The sequence below is a fragment of the Rhinoraja longicauda genome, chromosome 17 (genome assembly GCF_053455715.1).
Source record: "Rhinoraja longicauda isolate Sanriku21f chromosome 17, sRhiLon1.1, whole genome shotgun sequence".
Classification (NCBI taxonomy): domain Eukaryota; kingdom Metazoa; phylum Chordata; class Chondrichthyes; order Rajiformes; family Arhynchobatidae; genus Rhinoraja; species Rhinoraja longicauda.
In genome coordinates, this window is record NC_135969.1 from 16,371,735 (window position 1) to 16,396,194 (window position 24,460).

At 46.4% G+C, this 24,460-nt stretch overlaps 1 protein-coding gene across 1 annotated transcript in view; it reads right to left on the minus strand.

Annotated features, from left to right (window-relative positions):
* The window catches only part of LOC144601792 (semaphorin-3G-like), a 146,404-nt gene that overhangs the window by 22,037 nt on the left and 99,907 nt on the right, over positions 1-24,460 (minus strand). The window contains 7 exon segments of the mRNA XM_078414217.1: positions 1,679-1,910; positions 2,553-2,697; positions 5,083-5,152; positions 7,029-7,143; positions 10,296-10,438; positions 10,970-11,086; positions 13,595-13,685. Coding sequence (XP_078270343.1) covers positions 1,679-1,910; positions 2,553-2,697; positions 5,083-5,152; positions 7,029-7,143; positions 10,296-10,438; positions 10,970-11,086; positions 13,595-13,685 — 913 coding nt within the window.

The following is a 24,460-nucleotide window of genomic DNA, read 5'->3' on the forward strand; positions in this document are numbered from 1 at the left end:
TTCGCACCAAGCTGACTGCAGGAAGGGAGGTGGCATGACACAGCGTCTGGGATTTGCCAGCCTTGCACAGCTGGCGGTGAAGGATGCTGGTTGATTGACCGTTGGAAAATGACCCTGCAAATGTCGAAGTTCAATGCAAAAACAAATTCTGCCAGGAGGCCAATGGAATTGCAGTGTCCATTCATGGAATATGAAAGGCCTGTACTCTGGTCAATAAACAAGCAATGCAGTCAGTGCGAGGAAAATGGATTCAAGACGCCATTTAAAGGGCGGCACATATGGCACAGCGGTAGAGTTGCTGCCCTCCAGCGCCAGAGATCCGGGTTTGATCCTGACCGTGGGTGCGCAATGTACATTCTCCCTGTGACAGCGTGCGTTTTCTCCGGCTGCTCCGGTTCTTCCCATATTCCAAAAATGTGCTGGTTTGTAGGTTAATTGGCCTTTGTAAATTGTCCCTAGTGTGTAGGATAGAACTAGTGTATGGGTGATTGCTGGTTGCTGGGCCAAAGGGTTTGTTTCAACACTGAATCTCTTAACTAAATTCTTGATTAGTACAGGTGTAAGGGGTTATGGGGAGAAGGCAAGAGAATGGGGTTGGGAGGGAAAGATAAATCAATCATGATTGAATGGTTGAGTAGACTTGATGGGCTGAACAACCTAATTTTGCTCCTATCTAAGGCTCTGGCTGCCCTCTCAATTTGGGGAAACAGCAATGTGGTGGTTAATCCACTGAATTAGCAGCCAGTGCTTTAGAACCTCGATCCAGGGGCATGAGTTTGAAATCAGTGTGGTAACTGGAACAACTCAAATTCTTGTAAAATATCCCAGTCACTGTGCATTTACAAAATTACCAATGGATTGTTGTAAATACCCAGCTGCTTTACTAATGTTTAAAAAAAAACATAGAACATAGAACAGTACAGGAACAGGCCCCTTGGCCCATAACATCAATGCTGAATATGATTGAACAAATCTTCTCCACTTACATGTGGTCTACTTACAAGATAGATCAGCCATGATTGAATGGCGGAGTAGACCTGATGGGCCAAATGGCCTAATTCTGCTCCTATACCTTTATAACATAATAACATAATATTCTACAAACAATATAATAAACAAGAAAAAAAATCAGTATATATATATTATGTGTGTGTGTGTACTCGACATATATTCAACATATATATATATATATATATATATATATATATGTGTGTGTGTGTGTGTGTGTATGTATTCAACATATATTCAACATATATATATGTGTGTGTGTGTGTGTGTGTGTGTGTGAATACACACACACATATATATATATTTCTATATTGAATACATGCACACACACACACACATGTATATATATACTGAACTCATTTTTTCTTGTTTATTATATAGTTTATAGAGTATTATGCTTACATATTCTGTATGGTACATATGATACTCTACATACAATCTTGACCTTTGACTAAACTAAACTAATTATAACTTCATAAGGTCAGAAGTAATAGGAGCAGAATTAGGCCATTCAGCCCGTTCAATCATGGCTGATCTATCTCTCCCTTCTAAACCCATTCCCCTGCCTTCTCCTCATAACCCCCGACACCCGTACTAATCAAGAATCTATCAATCTCTGCCTTAGGACTGTTGGCTGAGCAAAGCCTAATCCAAGTGGCACGCAACCTACCTGTCCCAATGAACATGACATCGTACTGCCCATCCTCTGCCTCCACTCTGTCCACAACTATCTGGGTCATCTTGTACTGGACGTTGATCTTGATGAGCACAGGGTGCTGGTTTATTGGATACACAGAATGGAACATCAGTGGGTGGCTTCGAGCAAAGTGCAGGACGTCGTCTGGGTAGTCCTTGGTGCTGGTGTTTCGGCGACTGGGTTGGGTGGTTATCTTACTGGGACACTGCAGGAGGAGAACACAAACAAAAAGCAATTGAAGGAAGTATTAGGGCGGCACGGCGACACAGCGGTTGAGTTGCTGCCTAACAGCGCCAGAGACCCGGGTTTGATCCTGATTACTGGCGCTGTTTGTACAGAGTTTGTACGTTCTCCCCGTGACCGCGTGCGTTTTCTCTGGGTTCTCCGGTTTCTTCCCGCACTCCAAAGAGACGTACAGGTTTGTAGGCTAACTGGCTTTGGTAAAATTGTAAATTGTCCCGAGTGTGTAGGATCGTGTGAGTGTGCGGGGATCGCTGGGCCGACATGGAGATTTAGACTTTAGAGATACAGGGCGGAAACCTGCCTTTTCGGCCCACTGAGTCCGCATTGACCAGCAATCAACCCAAGCACTAGCCCTATCCCACACACTCGGGACAAGTTATCTACAAACCTGTATGTCTTTAGAGTGTGGGAGGAAACCGGAGCACCCGGAGAAAACCCATGCGGTCACAGACAGAACAAACAAACTCCGTACAGACAGCACCCGTAGTCAGGATCGGACCTGGGTCTCTGGCGCTGTAAGGCAGCAACTCTACTGCTGCGCCTCTGTGCCGGCCCCTGAAGTACAGAGAAACAGTGAGTAACATTTCCATGCACAGATACTCACAGACCCAGGTCTTGGATATGGCACTTTGCCCTCAAAAGCCGTCCATTGATAATCAGGGCCTTCCCTGTGTGCGTAAGGTCCATTGAAGACTTCTCGGATGTCAGCCATGTGATACACACAAACAGCGTAACCTTGGAATACGTTGCTGAAATAATACGGAGAGCATTAACAAAGTCAAATGTTGGTGGAAGATCGTTTTGCAATACAAGTTATACTATTCCAACTCCACACAGAAACTGACGTTGCTCCTTCAGTGTCTTGCTGAGGAGTGTTGCAAGCCCATAGTTGCCGTCTTTCACATGGCATGTTAACGCAAGATCTGGTCTTAAGAAGATAGGAAATAGGAGCTTTCCTGCATGTTGAACTTTCTACTTTAGTCTATTATTGTCACGTGCACCGAGGTACAGTGAAAATATTTTTGTTGTGCGCCATCCAGTCAGTAGAAAGATTATACATGGTTGCAATCAAGCAGGATAAAGGGAATAATGTTTAGTGCAAGCTAAAGTCCAATAAAATCCAATTAAAGATTGAGGGCTGCCAGAGGCAGTGGTGGAGGCAGATATGATAGTGGCATTTAAGATAATTTTGGATAGGCACATGGATATGCAGGGAATGGAGGGATATGGATAATAGTTGGTTTTGGCATCAGATTCAACACAGATAGTGGGACATTGTGCTCATGTGCTGTACTGTTCTATGATCTACCTGCTATCGTGTCAGCAAACTCAGCAAAGTCCAACAGCCAGCGGTAACAATCATTGCTATTGTGTAGGAACTGCAGATGCTGGTTTAAACCGTAGACACAAAATGCTGGAGTAACTCTGTGGGACAGGCAGCACCTCTGGAGAGAAGGAATGGGCGACGTTTCGGGTCGAGACTCTACTTCGCCTTCTATTGTGTGTTTTTGCACTACGATCACAAAGAGTGACATTGCTTCAGCTAAGGTCATATCACTAAAAAATCTGCTTTCCTTGCTAATGTTAAACAAACTAGTGAACTTAATTCTCACTCCTAATTATAGACAGCATGAAAGTTGAAGCGATCGATGCTGATACTAGTAGCTGCACGGTGACATGGAGATCTACAGCAAGGAAAGAGGCCCTTCAGTCCCCCGTCCACGCCGACTATCTCAATCACCCATGTACACTAACCCTGCATGCGTGTGCCTCTGTTATATTTACAAAAGTATTGTTAAGATTGTGGGCTTGTATCTGGAATATAGGTGGCAGAGTGAGACAGTGGTAGAGATACTGGCTCACAACGCCAGAGACCCGGGTTCGATCCTGACTATGGATGCTGTCTGTACGGAATTTGTACATTCTCCCCGTGATGGTGTGGGTTTTCTCCAGGTGCTCCAGTTTCCTCCCACACTCCAAAGACGTGCAGGTTTGTAGGTTAGTTAGCTTCTGTGAATTGTAAATTGTCCCTAGTGTGTAGGATAGCGCTAGTGTACGGGGTGATTGCTGGTCGGCGCGGACTTGGTGGACTGAAGGGCCTGGTTTCACGCTGTGACTCTAAAGTTACCTTGCCTGATGTCTAAACGCCATCCACCCAGGTCCCAAAGTTGCGACACCTGGTTCTGGACTTCCCAGCTGTTGGGAACATCTGGTTTGTCTAATTTGGTTAGAATGTTGTACGTTTCTTTGAGATCCGCTCGTATTGTTCTAGTCTTCAGTAAATATTGGGCTGGATAACACGGCTAGTTTTTATTGTCCTATAGTTTAACCGTGTAAAAGGCACCTTAGATTCTCACGTGGCATTGGGATTGTGTTTCTTGGTTAAACATTTAGTGTGCGTGTTTGTTAATATGTAGATAGCTAATTACAGAATTACAGAAGTATTATTGTGATTGTGATTGATTGGATCTAGTGATTGGCCTGTCGCATAAGTGTCTACAGGTAGTGGAGATACCACTTTGGCACTGGGCTTGGTTTTTCTGCTTGAGCGTTTAGCCTGGTGTTATGGCACAAGTACTTTGTGTTTTAACAGTCACTAGACCAAGTGGACCCGTTGGGCCCAAACCTCTCCTGCATTGGTGCAGCACCCTATCCCCTCTCCCCCTCCCCCTCACTCCATCCCCCTAAACCCCATTCTCCTCACTCCCCCCTCCCTCCCTCTCCCCCCCCCCCCCCCATCCCTCCCTCCCTAGGAGATAGATTTAAACTTTAAAATGTGAATAACTTAAAAAATATAACACCGATTTCAATTAAACTTCTTCCATTAGCACCAAAGGGACGACGGTGAGTAAGGTGGGCCTAAAATTATCTTGCTATCGTGTACCGTTTTGGTTGTAGTTCAGGAACAAACAAACAAACAAACAAGAGTTTTAGTATATAGATTCATCATCCTCAAACCCACATTGTAAGTATGCACAACAAAGGCGTGAACAACTTCAGAGTGAATGGACAACAATTTGGGATACCTGTGACTATGATGGGCCCCATTAAAGTGGAATATGAATGTGCCCATTTGTCTGCATCTTTGTCTACCATTGCCTACTAATTTGGCAATAACTGAAATGGCTTCTTACCTTATTGTGCTAAAGATAGCGTAGATTTCAGGATTCTTCTCATCCTTGGTCCTTAGGACAAAGACGTCCTCTGTGACACAGAAGACAAGACAGGTGCATTGTTACAATGTAGACCATCGGAGACTGACAGATTCTTGATCCTTGATCAGCACGGGTGTCAGGGGTTATGGGACGAAGGTAGTAGAATCGGGTTGAGAGGGAAAGATAGATCACCCATAATTGAATGGCGGAGTCGACCTGATGGGCCGAATGGCCTAATTCTGCTCCTAGAAGTTATGAACCTTTGAACCACTGGGTGAATCTGTTCTCTGAAGTTAGCATTCTAACTGAGACTTCCTCTCTCAGCTCCGTTGAGAGAAGGGCAGAGATAGTGTTTCAGAATGTCCCCATGGAAAATCTGCAGGCATGCAAGGCGGGTTGTGGGGGTTAGATTCCTGGGATGGTGGCTAGACTGAGACGGTCTGATGTACATCTGAGGCTTCTCAAAACCAAGGGTTCAAAATCAAGGCTATAAGAAGGGGATAACCTGATTGTTATGTACCAGAACAGGGGAAGTATGAAGCTTTTTCCAAGGGCCATTCTCAACAAGGGGGCATGGCTTTAAGGTGAACAGGACAAAGTTTGAAGGAGATTTAAGACTTTACAGGCCCTGATATCCACAAACTAATCTCTTCTGCCTGCGAATGATCCATATCTCTGCATATCCATGTGACTATCTAAAAGTATCTGAGGAAGGGTCCTGAACCAAAACAGAGGAGATATAGCGGAAACAGGCCTTTCGTCCCACCGAGTCCTCAGCGACCAGCGATCACCCCGTACACGGGCACTACACTACACACTAGGGACAATTCACAAATTTTACCGAAGCCAATTAACTGACAAACCTGTACGTCATTGGACTGTTGAAGGAAACCGGAGCACCCGGAGAAAACCATCGTGGTCACAAGGAGAACGTACAAACGTCGTACAGAGAGGACCCGTAGATAGAATTGAACTCAGGTCTCTGGCACGTTAAGGCGGCCACTCTACCGTTGCGCCACTAAGATGTGCTGCAAAGGTTTTTTTTTACAGAGAGATTCAGCGGGTGCTTGGAACACACTGCCTGGGGTGCTGCTGGAAGGAGATATATCGACAGCATGTGGATACAAGAAACTGCAGATGCTGGTTTACAAAAAGAGACATATAGTGCTGGAGCAACGTAGTGGGTCAGGCAGCATCCCTGGAGAACATGGATAGGTGACATTTTGGGTCAGGATCCTTCTTCAGACAGCCACATCAATATGCAGAGACATGGATCGTGTGCAGGCAGAAGAGATTAGTTTTACTTGGCATCATGTTCACCACAGACATTATTGATCATAAGATCATAAATAAAAGGAGCAGAATTAGGCTATTCGGTCCATCAAGTTTACTCCGCCATTAAATCATGGCTGATCTATCTCTCCGTCTCCCGCTACTCCCATTCCTAATCTCTGAAGGGGCTGCACCTCATGTTTTGGCTGCACTTCAGCCCACGCTTCTGATGGGACAGAGGAGGGAGGGGCGGGCGGGGCGGGTGGGGGGGATCTCCCTGCCGGTTTGTCCTGGGCCTGGCCAAGATGGCCGTTTGCAGGTCCAGGCAGCGGGCAGTCGAGGGTTCTGCCAGAGTCGACTGCCTGCCCCTCCTCTGGGCCTACGTCCATGCCCACGTGTCGCTGGAGAGGGAGCCCGCGATGACCACGGGGACTCTGGAGACCTTCCGTGAGCGCTAGTTGCCGCGGGAGGCCAAGTGGCTTTTGGAAGAGGTTGACACCATTATAATTTGCTAGCTGTTTGAGTGTTGTCCCAATGACAGTCTTGATTTTTTCACTACTCTGTATTTGTGATTAATTGAATAAAAACTCCTTGTTAAGGAAAGAAAACGACATCCATTTCCGCACCGTAATAAGGACGAAGCATCTACTTACCAAGCTCGTCGAAGTGGGTGTCGATGCCGTCAGGTCCTGGTACAGAGCAGATCAGCCTGGCTTTGATGAACGTGCTCCATTTGTTCACCAGCGCTCTCTGGCCTCCAGCGTCATTCTGAAACAGACCATCGGAAACATCTCTGTGATGGTGCCTGACCTTTTGCACCAACCAATAAAACAGCATCCACTGTCAGAGTGAGGCCACACGCAAATTGGAGGAACAGCATCTCATATTTCGCTTGGGCAGCTTACAACCCAGCGGTACGAATATTGATTTCAATCATTTCAAGTGACCCTTGCATTCCCTCTATCTCCGTCCCTCCCCCACCCTAATCATCTTGCTAGTTTCACTGTTCGTACCCTTTCGTTGTCGCCTTGTCCACAGCTTTGGTTTACTTTGGTTTCATTAATTTAGTTTTTAATTTAAAGGTGTAGCATGGAAACAGGCCCTTCGGCCATCCGTTGACCAGCGCCCACCAGCAAAATAAATAAGTGAAACCCAGCGACTTTCATTACTTCTGAAAATGTCATAAAAATCCAGGTCCCAAAGACCCCTTGAGGAGTCTTTCATCATTGCAGTTGGAACAATCGAAGGTAAGTTTTCATTAACCAGTGGTAGGGGAAGCAAGAACTAGAGGACTTTAAGATGAAGGGGGGAAAATGTAATAGGAATCTGAGGAATAACTTGTTCACACATTGGTGGTGGGTGTATGGAACGAGCTGTCAGACGAGGTAGTTGTGGCAGGGACTATCGCAACATAAAATAAACATTTGACAGGTACATGGATAGGACAGGTTTAGAAGGATATGGGGCAAATGCAGGCAGGTGGGACTAGTGTAGATGGGGCATGTTGGTCGGCATGGGAAAGTTGGGTCAAAGGGCCTGTTATGTTGGTCGGCATGGGAAAGTTGGGTCAAAGGGCCTGTTATGTTGGTCGGCATGGGAAAGTTGGGTCAAAGGGCCTGTTATGTTGGTCGGCATGGGAAAGTTGGGTCAAAGGGCCTGTTATGTTGGTCGGCATGGGAAAGTTGGGTCAAAGGGCCTGTTATGTTGGTCGGCATGGGAAAGTTGGGTCGAAGGGCCTGTTTCCACGCCGTATGACTCTATGACTCTGACTTTGCAACTTGCTCTAGGACTCCCTGGACTCTAAGACATAAATAAAAGGAAAAGCTCAGATGCACCCCAAGGTATTGCTGAAGGTTCCGGAAAATTCACTTTCACTTGTGCTTCCATGTAATGGGACAGCAACAAAGCTCCTAACATTCATTGAGGGAGTGGTTTAGGAGCTGGAGAAAAGGGATCACTAGCTTCCTGGAAAATCCCACGAAAGGAATAATCTCGTCAAAATTGTTAAATAGGAATCCACCACTCGGACAAATAAAAAATCCATTAAATGTAAAATAACTCTTGGCCTAATTCATTAAAAAACTTCCTGACATCTACTGGAGTGTTTCCTGCATTGTAAATGTGACCCTCGAGTTTGGTCGTACCGTTTGTCCGTGCCTTTGCAGCTATGACAACATTGGCAGCAAGAAGAATTTAATCATCTTCAGACTTGAACCTTAAATAACAAATGAACAAGTGCAATAAACAATAAACATCTGGCAAAGATTATTGGAAGAGGAGTGGGGATGCTGTCGGCTGGGGTGGGGTGGTTCAGGGAATGTGTGATAACTTTTTGCTTGTAAAAATCAAAAACAAAACATTTAATCCTGGGAATCTGAAATAAAACCAGATAATACAGTGAGGTATCTGACCAGGCAGCATTGTTCAGTTTAGCTTAACTTAGTTTAACTTAGCTTTAGTTTAGTTTAGTTTAGTTTAGTTTAGTTTAGTTTAGTTTAGTTTAGATTAGATTAGATTAGATCAGATTAGTTCAGTTTAATTTAATTTGATTTAGTTTAGATTAATTTAGTTTATTATTGTCACGTGCACCGAGGTACAGTGAAAAGCTTTATTGTTGCGTGCTATCCGGTCAGCAGAAATATTATTTATATACTAAAACTCTCGTTTGTTATCTTGTTTGTGACTGAACTTCAGCCAAAACGGTACACGATAGCGCGACAATTTTAGACCCACCTTACTCACCATTGTCACTTTAGTGATAATGCAAGTAGTTTTATTGAAATCGGTGTTATATTTTTCTTTAATTGGGGTAGCATTTGCTACGAACTGTGCTGATTAGATTCTTGCCGTCATTAGCCACACTAGGACCTCACTCAGATTCTCCGTGCTGTGTTTCTCAAGTTATTCGCATTTTTAAGTTTAAAAGGAGGGGAGGGGGAGGGGAGGAGGGAGGGGGGAGTGGGGGAGAAGGGAGAGGGGGTTGAGGAGAGAGGGGAGTGGGGGGAGGACAGGGCGCTGCACCAATGCAGGAGAGGTTTGGGCCCAATGGGTCCACTTTGTCTAGTACATGATTAAAATCAAGCCATCCACACTGTACAGATACAGGATAAAGGGGAAAACATTTAGTGCAAGATAAAGTCCAGTAAAGTCCAATTGAAGATAGTCCAAGGGTCTCCAACGAGGTGAATAGTGGGTGAGGACCGCTCTCTAGTTGGTGACAGGTCCCCCTGCAGGACCTATACATCAGGAGGTGCAGATCCAGAGCAAGCAAGATCATGAGGGACCCCTGCCACCCCAGTAACGGTCTGTTCCAGATGCTACGATCAGGCAAACGCCTCCGCTGTCACGCTGTGAAAACGGAGAGGATGAGACGGAGTTTCTTCCCACAGGCCATCAGGACTGTCAACTTTTATAACCCCAGAGACTAAATTTTTGTCTACACTATAGTAACTTATTAACTTTATTTATATGCTGTAACTGTAATTCTTTTTTGTGCACAATCCGCAGGCATTGCCACTTTCATTTCACTGCACATCATGTATGTGTATGTGACAAATAAATTTGACTTGACTTGACTTGACTTGAGGATGGTTCACAGAGTAAATGTTTCAAGTCAAAGACCCTTCACCAGATCCCGTTGCTTGTGTTTCTCAAACAACATGAAAACAGGTCCACCGCCAACCAAGATGTCCCACTTACGCTCGTCCCATCTACCCACATTTGACCCACATCCTTCTACATCTTTCCTATTCATGTACCTGTCCAAACGTCTTTTAAACATTTGATAAAAAAGAACTGCAGGTGCTGGTTTATACCGAGATGGACATAAAATGCTGGAGAAACTCAGCGGGTCAGGCAGCACCTCTGGAGAATTTCTCAGCATATGATCCCACCTTTCTGGACTTCAGTCCCCAACTTACTGCACAAATGCGCCCGATCCGGCTGTATATGGCCCGCACTTTGCCCTCTGACTCCATCGCTTTCTCGGTGAAGAAGAAGTAGACCTTGTCATTGTCACGGTCAATGTTGTCCGGGATGAGGTGAGCCGCCACAAACTTGGGATCTGTGAACGACGGAGGAACAAGAACACTGAGACGGTGGTGGAGGAGGGGCATTCACACTTCTGTACCTCTTGCCTGATGGGAGAGGGGAGAAGAGGGAGTGACCGGCGTGAGGCTGGCCCTTGATTATGCTGGTGGCCTTGCCGAGGCAGCGTGGTGTAGATGGAATCAATGGAAGGGAGGTTGGTTTGTGTGATGGACTGAGCTGCGTCCACAACTCTCTGCGATTTGCAATTTGCAATTCTTTCTGCTAATGGCGGAGGGAGATACTGTTTCCTGGCGGCACCAGAGGTGGCAACACTTTCTCTGGACATTTTAGGCAGCTCCGAGTCTTGGAGGTGGAGGTGGAATCTTAACTTGAAACACTTCACACTTATAAATGGAGTTTGGAAATGGGTTCAATCAATCAATCCGTCAATCAATTAATCAATCTATCGATCAATCAATCGATCAATCAACAGTGGTGTTGCATCATATTGACTTATGCGCCGCATGCATCGTGGAGATCACTATAGATGTCTGCCGTCGGATACCTTGCAACAGACGCTGGTCCAGCTCGGTCCTCATGGCAGAGCGAGACCCCAGGCTGCGGAAGATGACGGGGTCCCTTCCCAGGAAGTCAGCAGTCAGGCCCGAGTAGAGCTCACCACCTGAAGATTGGAGCAAAGCACAATCCACAGAGTCAATCTCTGCAAACCTTCCCAGCATGTGTCTCAGCACTTCCTATATCTTACTGTCTGTCCCTCTCTTTGTCACTCTCTCTCTCTCTGTCTCTCTCTCTATGTCTCTCTCTGAGAGAGGGAGAGTGGTATAGGAAGGGGGGGGGGGGAGAGTGTGAGAGAGACAGAGAGAGAGCGGGAGAAAGAGAGTGAGAGGGAGAGATTGTGTGAGAGACGGAGAGGGAGAGAGAGAGATGGCAGTGGAGAATCCTGGCCTCAGACTGGATAATAAATCGTATAGGGTATCTAGGATGTCCTGGGAGCCTCAGATCTCATTCAAAGACCAAGTTTGTTGATCGGGTTCTTTTCTGAAATGGAGATCTTGACAGCAGGAGAGGTTTAGGAGAGCGAGTCTCAGCATTGAGGCAGCCTCAGTGAAGGACTTACACCAGGGAGAAGAGCAGACCGCATGTTTCTACAGCTAATTCCCCGATCCTCACATCACCAAAATCCCGTCACAGCCAATGCTCTGCGTTGCTGGTGTTATAATTGAGAAAACATGACCGCTAATTTACAAGCATCCACAGAGAGCTTTGAGGGAAGGAGGTTTATAGTGCAATTGATTGAAAGGTACAGGTTGACCTTTCCACAGAGAATAGCTCCCCTGTTTTTCTACAGCTTGCCGTGAGATCTTTTACATCCACCTGAGAAACGTAGGTGGGACCATGGATTAACACCTGGTTCAAAAACAATTACCCGCCAATCCTCAGGGGGATCATCTTATGATGTTGTACTCAAGTCTATGAAAATACCCGTCACTAGAAAGTGCAACGAAAGGTCGCCAGACTAATTCCTGGGATGGTGGGTCTGTCCTGAAGGAGATTGGGTCTATGTATATTCACTAGAGCTGAGAAGAAAGAGAGGGGATCTCATTGATATATAAACAAAGCCCTGGCTGAAGAAGGGTGTCGACCTGAAACGTCGCCTATCCATGTTCTCCAAAGATGCTGCCTAACCCGCTGAGCCTTTTGTGAATTAACCAGCATCTGCAGTTTTTGACACTACGTTAAGCCCTTTGAGTTGTCAGCTGTTGAGGGAATGTACTATAGAGGAACTCTCAGTCTGATGAGGGGTCCTGACCCAAAACATCGACTGTCCATTTCCCTCCACAGTCATAGAGTCATACAGCATTGAAACAGGTTCCTCGGCCCAACTTGCCCACACCGACCAATATGTCCCATCTACATTTGTCGCACCTGCCTACTCTTGGCCTATAACCCTCGAAACCTATCCTATCCACATACATATCCAAATGTCTCTTAAATGTCATGATAATACCTGCCTCAACTATCTCCTCCGGCAGTTCATTCCATATACCCTGCAGCCTTTGTGTAAAAAAGTTACCTCTCAGATTCCTATTAAATCGATCCCCCCTCACCTTTACACCTATGTCCTCTGGTTCTCGACTACCCTACTCTGGGCATGAGACTCTGTGCTACTTGACCCGCTGAGTTTCTCCAGCAGATTCCAATATCTGCATTCTCTTGTGTCTCCATTTTACTGCTTCACTGTGGAATCTCTTCAAGAATATTGCTCCTTTGAAAAAGATAAACACAAAGTGCTGGATTAACTCAGTGGGCCAGGTAGCATCTCTGGAGAAAAGGAATAGGTAACGTTTCGGGTCGAGACACTTCCTCAGTCTGAAGAAGGGTCTCAACTCGAAACGTCACCTGTTCCTTTTCTCCAGAGTTGCTACCTGATCCGCAAAGTTACTCCAGAATTTTATGTCTATCTTCGATGTAAATCAACACCTGCAGTTCCTTCCTGCTACTTTGAAGATGTTCTGCTCAAAGCAGTTGGAAGGGGGAACCCGAGCTGAAACATCGTTTGCCCATTCCCCTTCATAGATGCTGCCTGACCCGCTGGGTACCTCCAGTACTTTGTTATTTTTTGCTTCAGATTCCACCGACTGCAATCACTGGCTCCCAGCACGGTACAGAATCAACTTCAAGCTCCTCCTATTCACATACAAAGCCCTAAACGGGCTTGCCCCCCCCCATATATAAAAAATCTTCTAACCCACCACTCTATCTCCAGGTCCCTCAGGTCGGCCGACTTGGGGCTACTCACTATCCCGCGGTCTAGGCTTAAGCTCAGGGGTGACCGCGCTTTTGCGGTTGCAGCTCCTAGACTGTGGAACAGCATCCCTCTCCCCATCAGAACTGCCCCCTCCATCGACTCCTTTAAGTCCAGGCTCAAAACCTATTTCTACTCCCTAGCGTTTGAGGCCCACTGAGGGGGCGCTGTGAACTGTTTATGTATGTGCTGTTATGTTTGTGTGCCATTGTATGGTCGTTTCTTAGTACCTGAACTGATGTACAGCACTTTGGTCAACGTGGGTTGTTTTTAAATGTGCTATACAAATAAAATTGACTTGACTTGACTTGCGTGATCATTCCCAACATGGATTGTACGATTATATCAGAACTTACTACTCACCAATAAAGATGCTTGCAAAAGGTCGGTTCGGGTCGTAAGGACATTTGCCTCGTCCATTTTCCACACTGTTGATCTCCATCCTGAAGGCGCGCTTGAGAAACACAACACGGAGAATCTGAGTGAGGTCCTAGTGTGACTAATGACGGCAAGAATCTAATCAGCACGGTTCATAGCAAATGCTACCCCAATTAAAGAGCGGTCCTCGCCTCCCATCTACCTCACTGGAGACCTTTGAACTCTCTTTAGACTTTAGAGGTACAGTGTGGAAACAGGCCCATTGGCCAATCGAGTCCGTGCCAACCAGCGATCGCCCCTACACCAGTTCTATACTACACACTAGGAACAATTTACAGAAGTCAATTAACCTACCAACCAGTACGTCTTGGGAGTGTGGGAGGAAACCGGAGCACCCGAAGAAAGCCCATGCGGTCACAGAGAGAACGTGCAGCCTAAATACAGACAGCGGCAGTAGTTAGGATCGAACCCGGGTCTCTGATGCTACAAGGAAGCAACTCTACCACTACGCCACTGTGCTGCCTTTAAACCTAAGGCCTCAACTATGAATGAAACAGTTTCAGATAACCAGCTTTTGCTATTTCTTGCATTCAGCTTCGCTGTGTAGGAAGGAACTGCGGATGCTGGTTTATACTGAAGATAGACACAAAGTGATGGAGTAACTCAGCGGGGCAGGCAGCATCTCTGGAGAAAAAGGATGGGTCGGAACCCTTCTTCAGACTGAAAGTAGAGGAGGGGGGGTAAACTGGAGGTAGGAAAAGGCCAAAACAAATCAGGGCTGGCAACAGATAAATAAGGAAGGGTGGAGCCAATAAAGGCCCATTGTTGGCTGGGAAGAGGTGAAGGCGGGAGGGATATATGAATGTGAACTGTGGAAGTGGTAGGACGACCGGGGTGGGGGAAGGAGGAAGGAGGAAATGTAGGGGTTACTTGAAATTCAGCTTTTCCTCTTGTTCTCCTTAGATATAATTTGTCCTCGGTTTACACCACCCTCAAGCACCCCTTTTGTTATTCACCAGCCTTATTGGCCATCCAATGTCATTCACACTCTCCTAGTCTTTGACACTATCATAGACCTCCCCTTTTGTTCTCCCTACCCTTTCCTCTTTCGCTGTGTTAATACTTGATTTTTTAATATTTTCCGGTTCAGATGACAGATCATCAATCTGAAACATTAACTCTGTTTCTCTCTCCACATGTTGTCTGACTTAGTTTCAGTTCAGTTCAGTTGAGTTTTTGAATTAGATTGGAAGAACATTGACTTGAACTCAACAGAACTCAATCTCAATGGGCGGCATGGTGGCACAGCGGTAGAGTTGCTGAAATCCGGGTTCGATCCTGACTATGGGTGCTGCCCGTACGGAGTTTACATGTTCTCCCCGTGATCGCGTGTCGTTTTTCTGGGTGCTTTGGTTTCCACCCACCCTCCAAAGGCATACAGGTTTGTAGGTTAATTGGCTTTGATAAAAATTGTAAATTGTTCCTAGTGTGTAGTGTACGAGGAGCATGGTCGGCACGGACTCAGTGGGCCGAAGGACCTCTTTCCACGCCATGTCTCTAAGCTAAATATCTAAAGTACCTGTAAATGTATTCTCAGAGAAGGTGGACTACTTGGTGAGGAGTGAAACTTAAATAGGATTCCACGACAACCCACAAGGTTTGGACTCAACAATACTGGACAATTTCCCCGTACGAAATTAAGTTCCACTCAAAACAATTAGCAGTGCTTCTTCAGTGTGAAGAGCATTCAATTTCACCAGTCCTTCCTTAACCAGTCCCTTGGGTAAAATAATACTTAGCCTGACCTCTTCTTCTATTGAAGTTAATGGCCTTACCCTCAAGTCTCACAAAGTCAGCAGCCATGTGTCATGTATCATGAGTAAGAGATTCCCATCTACACATGTAAACGTCAGGCAAATAATCATCAATTATGCTACTTTATGTGCTGAGATGTCATATGAACCATCAGAACCCACTCGTTCCCAGTTGCCGGATATTATAGCTTTCTCCTCCTCACAGGTGTCAGTGTCAAATATTTCGTATCCACAGGGCCTCGGCTAAATAATAAGATTGTAAAACTGTACATCAGAGCTGAATACATTCTCCCTAAAGTAACCTCAACATATAAGGTTCTCAAGGGGCTTGACAAGGTAAATGCAGCAAGGATGTTTCCCTTAGATAGACACAAAAAGCTGGAGTAACTCAGCGGGACAGGCAGCATCTCTGGAGAGAAGGAATGGGTGACGTTTCGGGTCGAGACCACTTCTTCAGACGTCTGGTGGCCCAGCGGTAGAGTTGCTGCCTTACAGCGAATGCAGCGCCGGAGATTCAGGTTCGATCCTGACTACGGGCGCCGTCTGTACGGAGTTTGTACGTTCTCCCCGTGACCTGCGTGGGCTTTCTCCGAGATCTTCGGTTTCCTCCCACACTCCAAAGACGTACAGGTATGTAGGTTAATTGGCTGGGCAAATGTAAAAATTGTCCCTAGTGTGTGTAGGATAGTGTTAATGTGCGGGGATCGCTGGGCGGCGCGGACCCGGTGGGCAGAAGGGCCTGTTTCCGCGCTGTATCTCTACATCTAAAAAATCTAAAAAAAATCTAAATCTAAATCTAAAAAAGAAGGGTCCCGACCCGAAACGTCACCCATTCCTTCTCTCCAGAGATGCTGCCTGTCCCGCTAAGTTACACCAGCGTTTTGTGTTTATCTTCGGTTTAAACGAGCATCTGCAGTTTTTTCCTACACAAGGATGTTTCCCATGACGGGGTGATCTGGAACCAGTCTTTGAACAAAGGGCATCCTTTTGTCAGGGAAGGAAATCAAAAAAATTAGAGGTCATAAGTTTGTGAGAGGGGAAAGATTTAATAGGGACGAAGGAACGAATGTATGAATGAATGATAGTTTGTTATCAAATGTGGCATTTGATAATGCCTTTGTTCTCGGCAGCTTTCCCCACGCTGGGGTCTCTCTTTGTTCTCTCGCCCCCCCCCCCCCACCCCCCCCCCCCCCCCCCCATGAAATGTGAAGGCAACTTCGTCACATGGAAGTTTCGTGCTGAGAGCCTGAAGAAGCAAAGGGTGTAAACTAGCAGGGTCCCGACCCGAAACGTCACCTCATGTTCTCCACAGATGCTGTCTGACCCACTGAGTTACTCCAGCACTTTGTTCTATTTTTGTAAACCAGCATCTGCAGTTTGTTGTGTCTGAGGGACAATCTTTTTGCTAGAGGGTGGTGGGTGTATGGAACGAGCTGCCAGCGGAGGTAGTTGTGAAAGGTACGATAACAACATTTAAAAGACATTTGGACTGGTACATGGATGGGAAAGGTTTATAAGTTCACAAATTCCTAAGTGATAGGAGCAGAATTAGGCCATTTGGCCCATCAAGTCTACTCCGCCATTCAATCCTGGCTGGTTTATCTTTCCCCCTCAACCTCATTCCCCTGCCTTCTCCCCATAACCCTGGGCAAGTGGGGCTAGTATAGATGAAACATCTTGGTTGGCACGGGCAAGTTGGGCCGAAGGGCCTGTTACAATTCCTTATTACTCTATGACTAACATTGTGGACTGAAGGTTTTGTTCCTGTGCTATGTTGTTCTAACCTCTGGACTGCTCTGTCATTCATGACTGAACTACATTAACCACACCTGTCCCTATACCTCCTCCCTTGACTTCATCCAGGGACCCCGACAGTCCTTTCAGCTGCGACAGAGGTTTACTTGCACCTCCTCCAACCTCATCTACTGTATCCGGTTCTCCAAGTGAGGGATCCTACATATCGGCGAGACCATGTGTAGACTTGGCGATCGTTTCGCTGAACACCCACGCTCAGTTTGATTGGCCTACGTGATCTCCCAGTTGCCAAACATTTTAACTCCCCCTTCCCATTCCCACACTGACCTTTCTGTCCTGGGCCTCCTCCACTGTCAGAGTGAGACCATATGCAAATTGGAGGAACAGCACCTCATATTTCACTTGGGCAGCTTGCAATCCAGCGGTATGAATATTGATTGCTCTAACTTCAAGTAACCCTTGCACCCCCTCTCTTTCTGCCCCTCCCCCTTCCTAGTCACCGTACTAGTTTCACTGTTGACCTGCTGAGTTTCACTGTCTGTATAACTCTCGTCATCACCTATCCCACAGCTAACAATGGACCATCGCCACCGCCACCGCCACCACCCTGGCCAATCTACTAGTTCCACTGTTCATATCCTTGCATCCCTGTCGTTAGCACATCTTCCCCAGCCAACAATGGCCCATTATGGGCTCCACCCTTCCGAGGGGGCATCTGTTGCCGGCCCTGTTTAGTTACGGCCTTCTCTATCTTTCAGTCTGAAGAAGGGTTCCCACATGAAACGTCACCTATTCCTTTTCTCCAGAGATGCTGCCTGACCTGCTGAGTTACTCCAGCACTTTGTGCCTATCTACATTAACCACACTCCTGATCCATCCCAGCATCCTGTGACTCTCGACGTGCAGATATCTACCAAACCAATCCTTGAACCTACTTAATGATTGAGAATTCCAGGAACCTGTCTCTCCCCAGATGGAAGAAACTTGAATCCTAATCTGCCAACTCTTGAAGCTGCGACAAAGATCCTTTAATTCTAGATTTTCCACCCTGTGGAAACAGTTACAGTTCACAGCCCGAGGTGCACAGCTGTGTTTGCAGTTGACTAAACAGGCTGATGTTTCTCACTATTTGAGGGAGAAACTCTAACCTTGTTCGGATGCAGAGTGCTGGTCTTGTACGGTCTGCTGCCTGCAGGGGATCTGAGTGATTCCAATCTTCCAAGACCAAAGACAGCCAAACGAAACATAAAAAGCTCTTTGTGGATCTCCGAATGTTATTATCTCATTGCGATAATTAGTTTTCTTGGGACAAGTCTAGTAATTCATGATTGTAAAGGACTGTAATATCTCCCGATGGCATTTGGGCCCACGCTTGTCTGGAGCTCAGAGCCAGGGTCTTGTGGAAAGTTCACGACTCTCCAGTCAGTCATTGAAGTGGGTCATTGAGGGAGAAGATTCCATCCGGTTGCCGTGGTAACACAGTAAGAGTTGAGGAATGTTTCCTGCTTCCTTCAAATCGTTCAAGGAAACATGGAAAAAGGTAGGAGCAGGTTTCGGGCTTTGAGCCCACTCTATCACTCAGCGTCATTGTGACTGATTCTATAACATAATATCATATTCTCTCTGTCTCCGTCTCTGTCGTTCTCTCTCCATGCATCTCATTGCATTTTGCATCTCAAACTCTGTCAACCTATCGCTTTAACGTATAGGCCCACCATCGATTTTCCAACAGCCTTGGTTCCAGAGGCTTTCTGGATTATCCGTTTTGCCGGACCAACAGAGGTCACGGCCTCTGAGCGGAGTCCAATGGTACTGGAGAGGTCCGGCTAGGCCGCTGGGGAGCCGAGATACCGGCCCGCAAAGTCGACCATGGAAGAGGGCTATGGATCTGCCAGCTCCAACCGGGCCGTAGTTCCTGAGCCCCGACCGCAGGGGGCAAATTCGACCCGCTGATCGGCTGCAGAAGTCTCATTGATGATGAGATCGAGCACCTCACCCGGCCTTGGCACCACATGTGAATGATCCCTGATGGACAGAGAGTGGTTGCGAACGTGGGATATATAGAACTCGTGTGAATGGGTGATTGATGGTCAGCATGGACTCAGTGGGCCAAAGGGCCTGTTTCCATGCTGTATCTTACAATTAATCAAACGCTGGAGGTATGAAGAAGGGTCTCGACCTGAAAGGTCGCATGTACATGTCCTCCAGAGATGCTACCTGACCCGCTAAGTCACCCCGGCACTTTGTGTTCGACTACTGAAACTAAAATAATATGCTACGCGTGGTGGGAGGACCTAAGAAACATTTGCTGAGCTATTTTTATTGAATGCCTCCCCTTCATTCCATCATTCAACATTTTATTTGCCATTAAAATCGGCGAGATGTTGCATTTTTAAATAATTTCAATACATGGGAATTCCTGAGACTCAGTCTTGTCTATCGTTCCCTACAATAGATAAAGTACATTTGATGGCTTCATCCCCTTCGGGCATAGCAGATGCCTTTCTCAAGGGATTCCAACCTCCCAACCCATTGTTTAGTGATTGCAAGTCAAGGTCTGTTTCCCCCGAGCGATGTATTCATTGACTGGTGGATGGGGAGAAGTCTCTCTCTGTCCATGCTTTGTGTCGCACCAAGTAGAGGCTGAAGGGCGACTATTGATTAGTTTCTGTGCGAGGCAGCGCCGCCTAAGTGAGCCGTTAAAACAATTAAAAATGCACGTAAATCAAACAACAAAGCCATTCGAAAGGTCATAAAACAAAATCTAAGTTGATATACGCCCTTTGGCATAATCCCACCCTGCTCTATGCTCCAGAGCCGAGTACTGTGTCATAGAGTCATACAGCGGGGAAACAGGCCCTTCAGCCCAACTTGCCAACCAACATGTCCCATTTACACCTGCCTGCATTTACCCCATATACCTCTAAACCTATCCTATCCATGTACCTGGTCCAAATGTCTCTTAAACATTGTGATAGCATCTGCCTCAACTACCTCCTCTGGCAGCTCATTCCATTCATTCCATCCTTTATGTAAAAAATAGGTTCCTTTAAAATCTTTTCCCCCCTCATCTTAAGCCTATGTCCTCTGGTTCTTGATTCCCCTACTCTGGGTAAAAGACTCTATGTGCATTTACCCGCTCTATTCCTCTCATAATCGTATACACGTCTAAGATTGTCCCTCATCCTCCTGCACTCCAAGGAAAAAAGTCCTAGCCTGCTTAACCTCACCCTATAGCTTAGGTTCTCGCATCCTGGCCATGTATGTCATTGTAACCCTTCTCTGCACCCTTTCCAGCTTGACAACATCTTTCCTCCAACATGATGACCAAAACTGTACACGATACACTAAATGTGGCCTCACCAACATCTTGTACGACTGTAACATGACCTCCCAACCTCAATACTTGACTGATGAAGACCAATGTAGTGTTTATATATTTAACACAATAAAGTATTTCACTGTTATAAACAGTGATGTAGGAGTATGTGGTGGTCAGCAAGATCATTGAAAGGACATCATGATGCCGTAGTTTCACTGACTATCTATATGTGAACTTAGATACTAATAAAGGTAGTGAATTGTTCGAGTTTGCAGGACAGGCAGAGAGGAATGAGTGAGTCTTAGTGTCATTGAGTTCTCCAGCACGGAACCAGCCCCTTTGGCCCACTGGTCCATACCAACCAATATGCCTACTTGGTCTCATTTGTCTGTGTTTGGCCCAAATAATTCCAATAATTTCATATCCACTTTTAGTTTTTAGTTTAGAGATATGGTGCGGAAACAGGCCCTTTGACCCACTGAGTCCGTGCGACCAGCGATTCCAGTACACTAGCACTATCCTACACAACACGGGCAATTTGCAGATTTTACCAAAGCCAATTAACCTGTACGTTGTTGGAGCACGGAAGGAAACCAGAGCACCCAGACAAAAACCCACGTGATCACGGGGAGAACATGCAAACTCCGTGCAGACAGCGGCCGTGGTCAGCATCGAACCCGGGTCTCGCGCACCTAAAGGCAGCACCTAAAAAAAACTAAACTAAACATGGGGCGGCATAGTGTCACAGCAGTAGAGTTGCTGCCTTACAGCACCACAGACCCGGGTTCCATCCTGAAATACTGGTGCTGTCTGCCTCGTACGCCAGAGACCCGGGTTCGATCCTGACTATGGGTGCTGCCTGTGCGGAGTTTGTACGTTCTCCCTGTGACCGTGTGGGTTTTCTCTGGGTGCTCCGGTTTCTTCCAACATTCCAAAGACATGCAGGTTTGCAGGTTAATTGGTTTCTCTAAATTGTCCCTATTGTGTAGATAAAACTAGTGTCTGGGTGATTGATGGACTTGGTGGGCTGAAGGGCCTGTTTCCACTCTGTATCTCTAAACTAAACTAATAAAAACTAAACACAGTGTTGCACGCACATGTGAATAAAATGGCTGTACCTTGCTCGAACAGCTTATTGCCTCATAGTTCAATCTGCACAGCCTGGATGTACGAGCTTAAGACTTCACAGAGGAATTGGATCTTATAGAACACACATTTCGAAACTGGCTCTGTATCAAAAGCAGATTGCTTAAGAGTTTAGGCTGTTGATTACCAAATAAATCTCTGTTAGCGCCAAATCCAAGCCAAAGCTTTGATCGTTTTGTTGTCATTTAACCCCATCTCCCAAGAGGAATTAATTCTGATAAAGATCGACCAAATTATGCAGTCAAACTCTTGTGAACTATGGCTCTTGGTTTTGTTGTGACCGGCTGACAACAACAGTCACTGAGTCCAGGCATTTCATTCCGTCATGTCCTCTGCCGTGTTTACTTTATTCCATTGTTAATAGTAAGTCCAGATTCTAAGATTACTTAAAGATACTTTTCATTGTCCCTTGTTCTGTTGTCCAAGCATCTTTCCCTGTGCTGCACACTTTTCTTTTCTCTTTGTCTCTGTCTCTGGTGTTCTCTGACCCCTTTTCCATGACCGCTCTGTCTTTGTCCTCTCTATAAGGCTTTCTATAAGCCTCCATGAGCCCTTCTATAAGCCTCTCCCTCTGACCTCTCTTTGCACTCGTCCCTGTGAACTTCCCATGGTGTGCGTCCCTCTTTGGGTTACTTTCTCGGCCTCTCTAAGTGGCCCTTCTCTGTATTCCTTCTGTCATCCCTCTTTACGATTCCTCCATTTTCCTCTCCATGTCCCTTGCTTTGTCACTCTGTGCCTCTCTCGATGCCTCTCACTTTGGCCAGCTCTATGCCTCCTTCTATGTTCCAATTAGGGGTGCCAACTTTCTCACTCCCAAATACGGGACAAGGTGACGTCACTGTCCCACGCCCCAGGTGACCTCACCCAGCCAATGGCCACGTGCTCCCGCTCCACCAATGATGGCAGCCGCCCGGGCCGGGAGGTGGGTTGCTACGCAACCTCCGTTAGGCGGCACCCGGGCCTCCAGACCTAGACTGTCCGGAGCTAAAATGTCAGAAACCTAGAGTGTCGGGACCTAAGTTGTCGGGACCCACAGCGTCGGGGCCTACAGTGTCAGGGCCTATAGCGTCCAGGCCTACAGCGCCCCCGGGCCTAACAGGGGACAAGGGCGGACCCGTACGGAACAAACCAATTTAGCCCAAAATACGGGATGTCCCTTTTAATATGGGACAGTTGGCAACCCTAGTCCCAATCTATGTCTCTCTATTTGTTTCTCCATGTCTCTCACTATCACTATCACTCTCCGTTCTTCTTTATCTCTCAAAATATCTCTCTTTCTGTTATTCTCGATGTCCCCTCTGTTGCTCTCTATGCCTCTCTATGTCAAAAAGACATAATGTGCTGGACTAACTCAGTGGGTTAGACAGCACCTCTGGAGAACATGGATAGGTGATGTTTTGGGTCAGGACCTTTCCTCAGACTGATTGTAGAGGGGTGAGAAAGCTGGAAGAGAGGAGAGACAGGACAAAGCACGGCAGGTAATAGATGCTCTCTCTGTCCCTCTCTCTCTCTCTTTTTATATTCATATGTCCCTCTCTGTCCCCTCTATGTTTCTCTGTATGTCCCTCTATCTCTGTCTCTATGCCCCTCTATCTCTCTCTATCTCTCTCTCTCTGTCCATCTCTCTCTCTATGCCCCTCTATCTCTCTCTATCTCTCTCTCTGTCCATCTCTCTCTCTATGTCCCTCTATCTCTCTCTCTGTCCATCTAACACTCTATGTCTCTATATCTCTCTCAATGTCCATCTATCTCTCCCTATGTCCATCCATCTCTCTCTCAACATCCCTCTATCATTTTCTCTCTGTCTCTATCTCTCTCTCCCTCTATGTCCCTCTCCGTGTCCTCTACACGTACAGCTTTGCGCCTCACACTGTGTCCCCTCTATGTTCCTCTCCCTCTCTGGGCCTCTAGCCTCTGAGGGCTTGCTTGGCATGCTTTACTTCCCTCATTCATCTCTCATGCTCACTTGATGTCGTGTACAGATTTCCAGTCCCAGGGATGAACAATAATCTTTGTAACTGATTGCTGTCGGCAGTGACATCTAACCTTGGTCCCGGTCTGAATGTTGACATCTATCTGCTTATTAAGTACAGCCTCATAATGCTCGTGAGGGTAGGCAGACAGGGCAATGTTTAGGAGCCTTTGGCCGCACGAGTAATACTGTTTTAAAGTTGGATATATCCACACCGATTCAGCTTTTCCAAGTTTTTCCTTCAACAGATCAACTTTGATTGGATTTAGGATTGTGTCTGTGACAGCTAAGGAGGATTTGGGTGAGAATTATAAACGTAGAGGTAATTTGCCCTGATGTTTTGATGGACCTTACACTCTGTTGGTCTTTCCTCAATATAGGGATAGAACAGGAGCAGGCCCTTCGGCCCACAATGTCCATGCTGAATATGATGCCAAGATAAGTTAACCTCACCTTCCTGCACATGATCCATATCCCTCCATTCACCGCATATCTATGTGACCATCTAAAAGCCTCTTAAATGTTTCCGGCCAATTTTTTTTCCTGGTGCGGGTTTATCATATCATATCATATCATATATATACAGCGCGGAAACAGGCCTTTTCGGCCCACCAAGTCCGCGCCGCCCAGCGATCCCCGCACACTAACACTATTAACACTATCCTACACACTAGGGACAATTTTTTTAAACATTTACCCAGCCAATTAACCTACATACCTGTACGTCTTTGGAGTGTGGGAGGAAATCGAAGATCTCGGAGAAAACCCACGCAGGTCACGGGGAGAACGTACAAACTCCTTACAGTGCAGCACCCGTAGTCAGGATCGAACCTGAGTCTCCG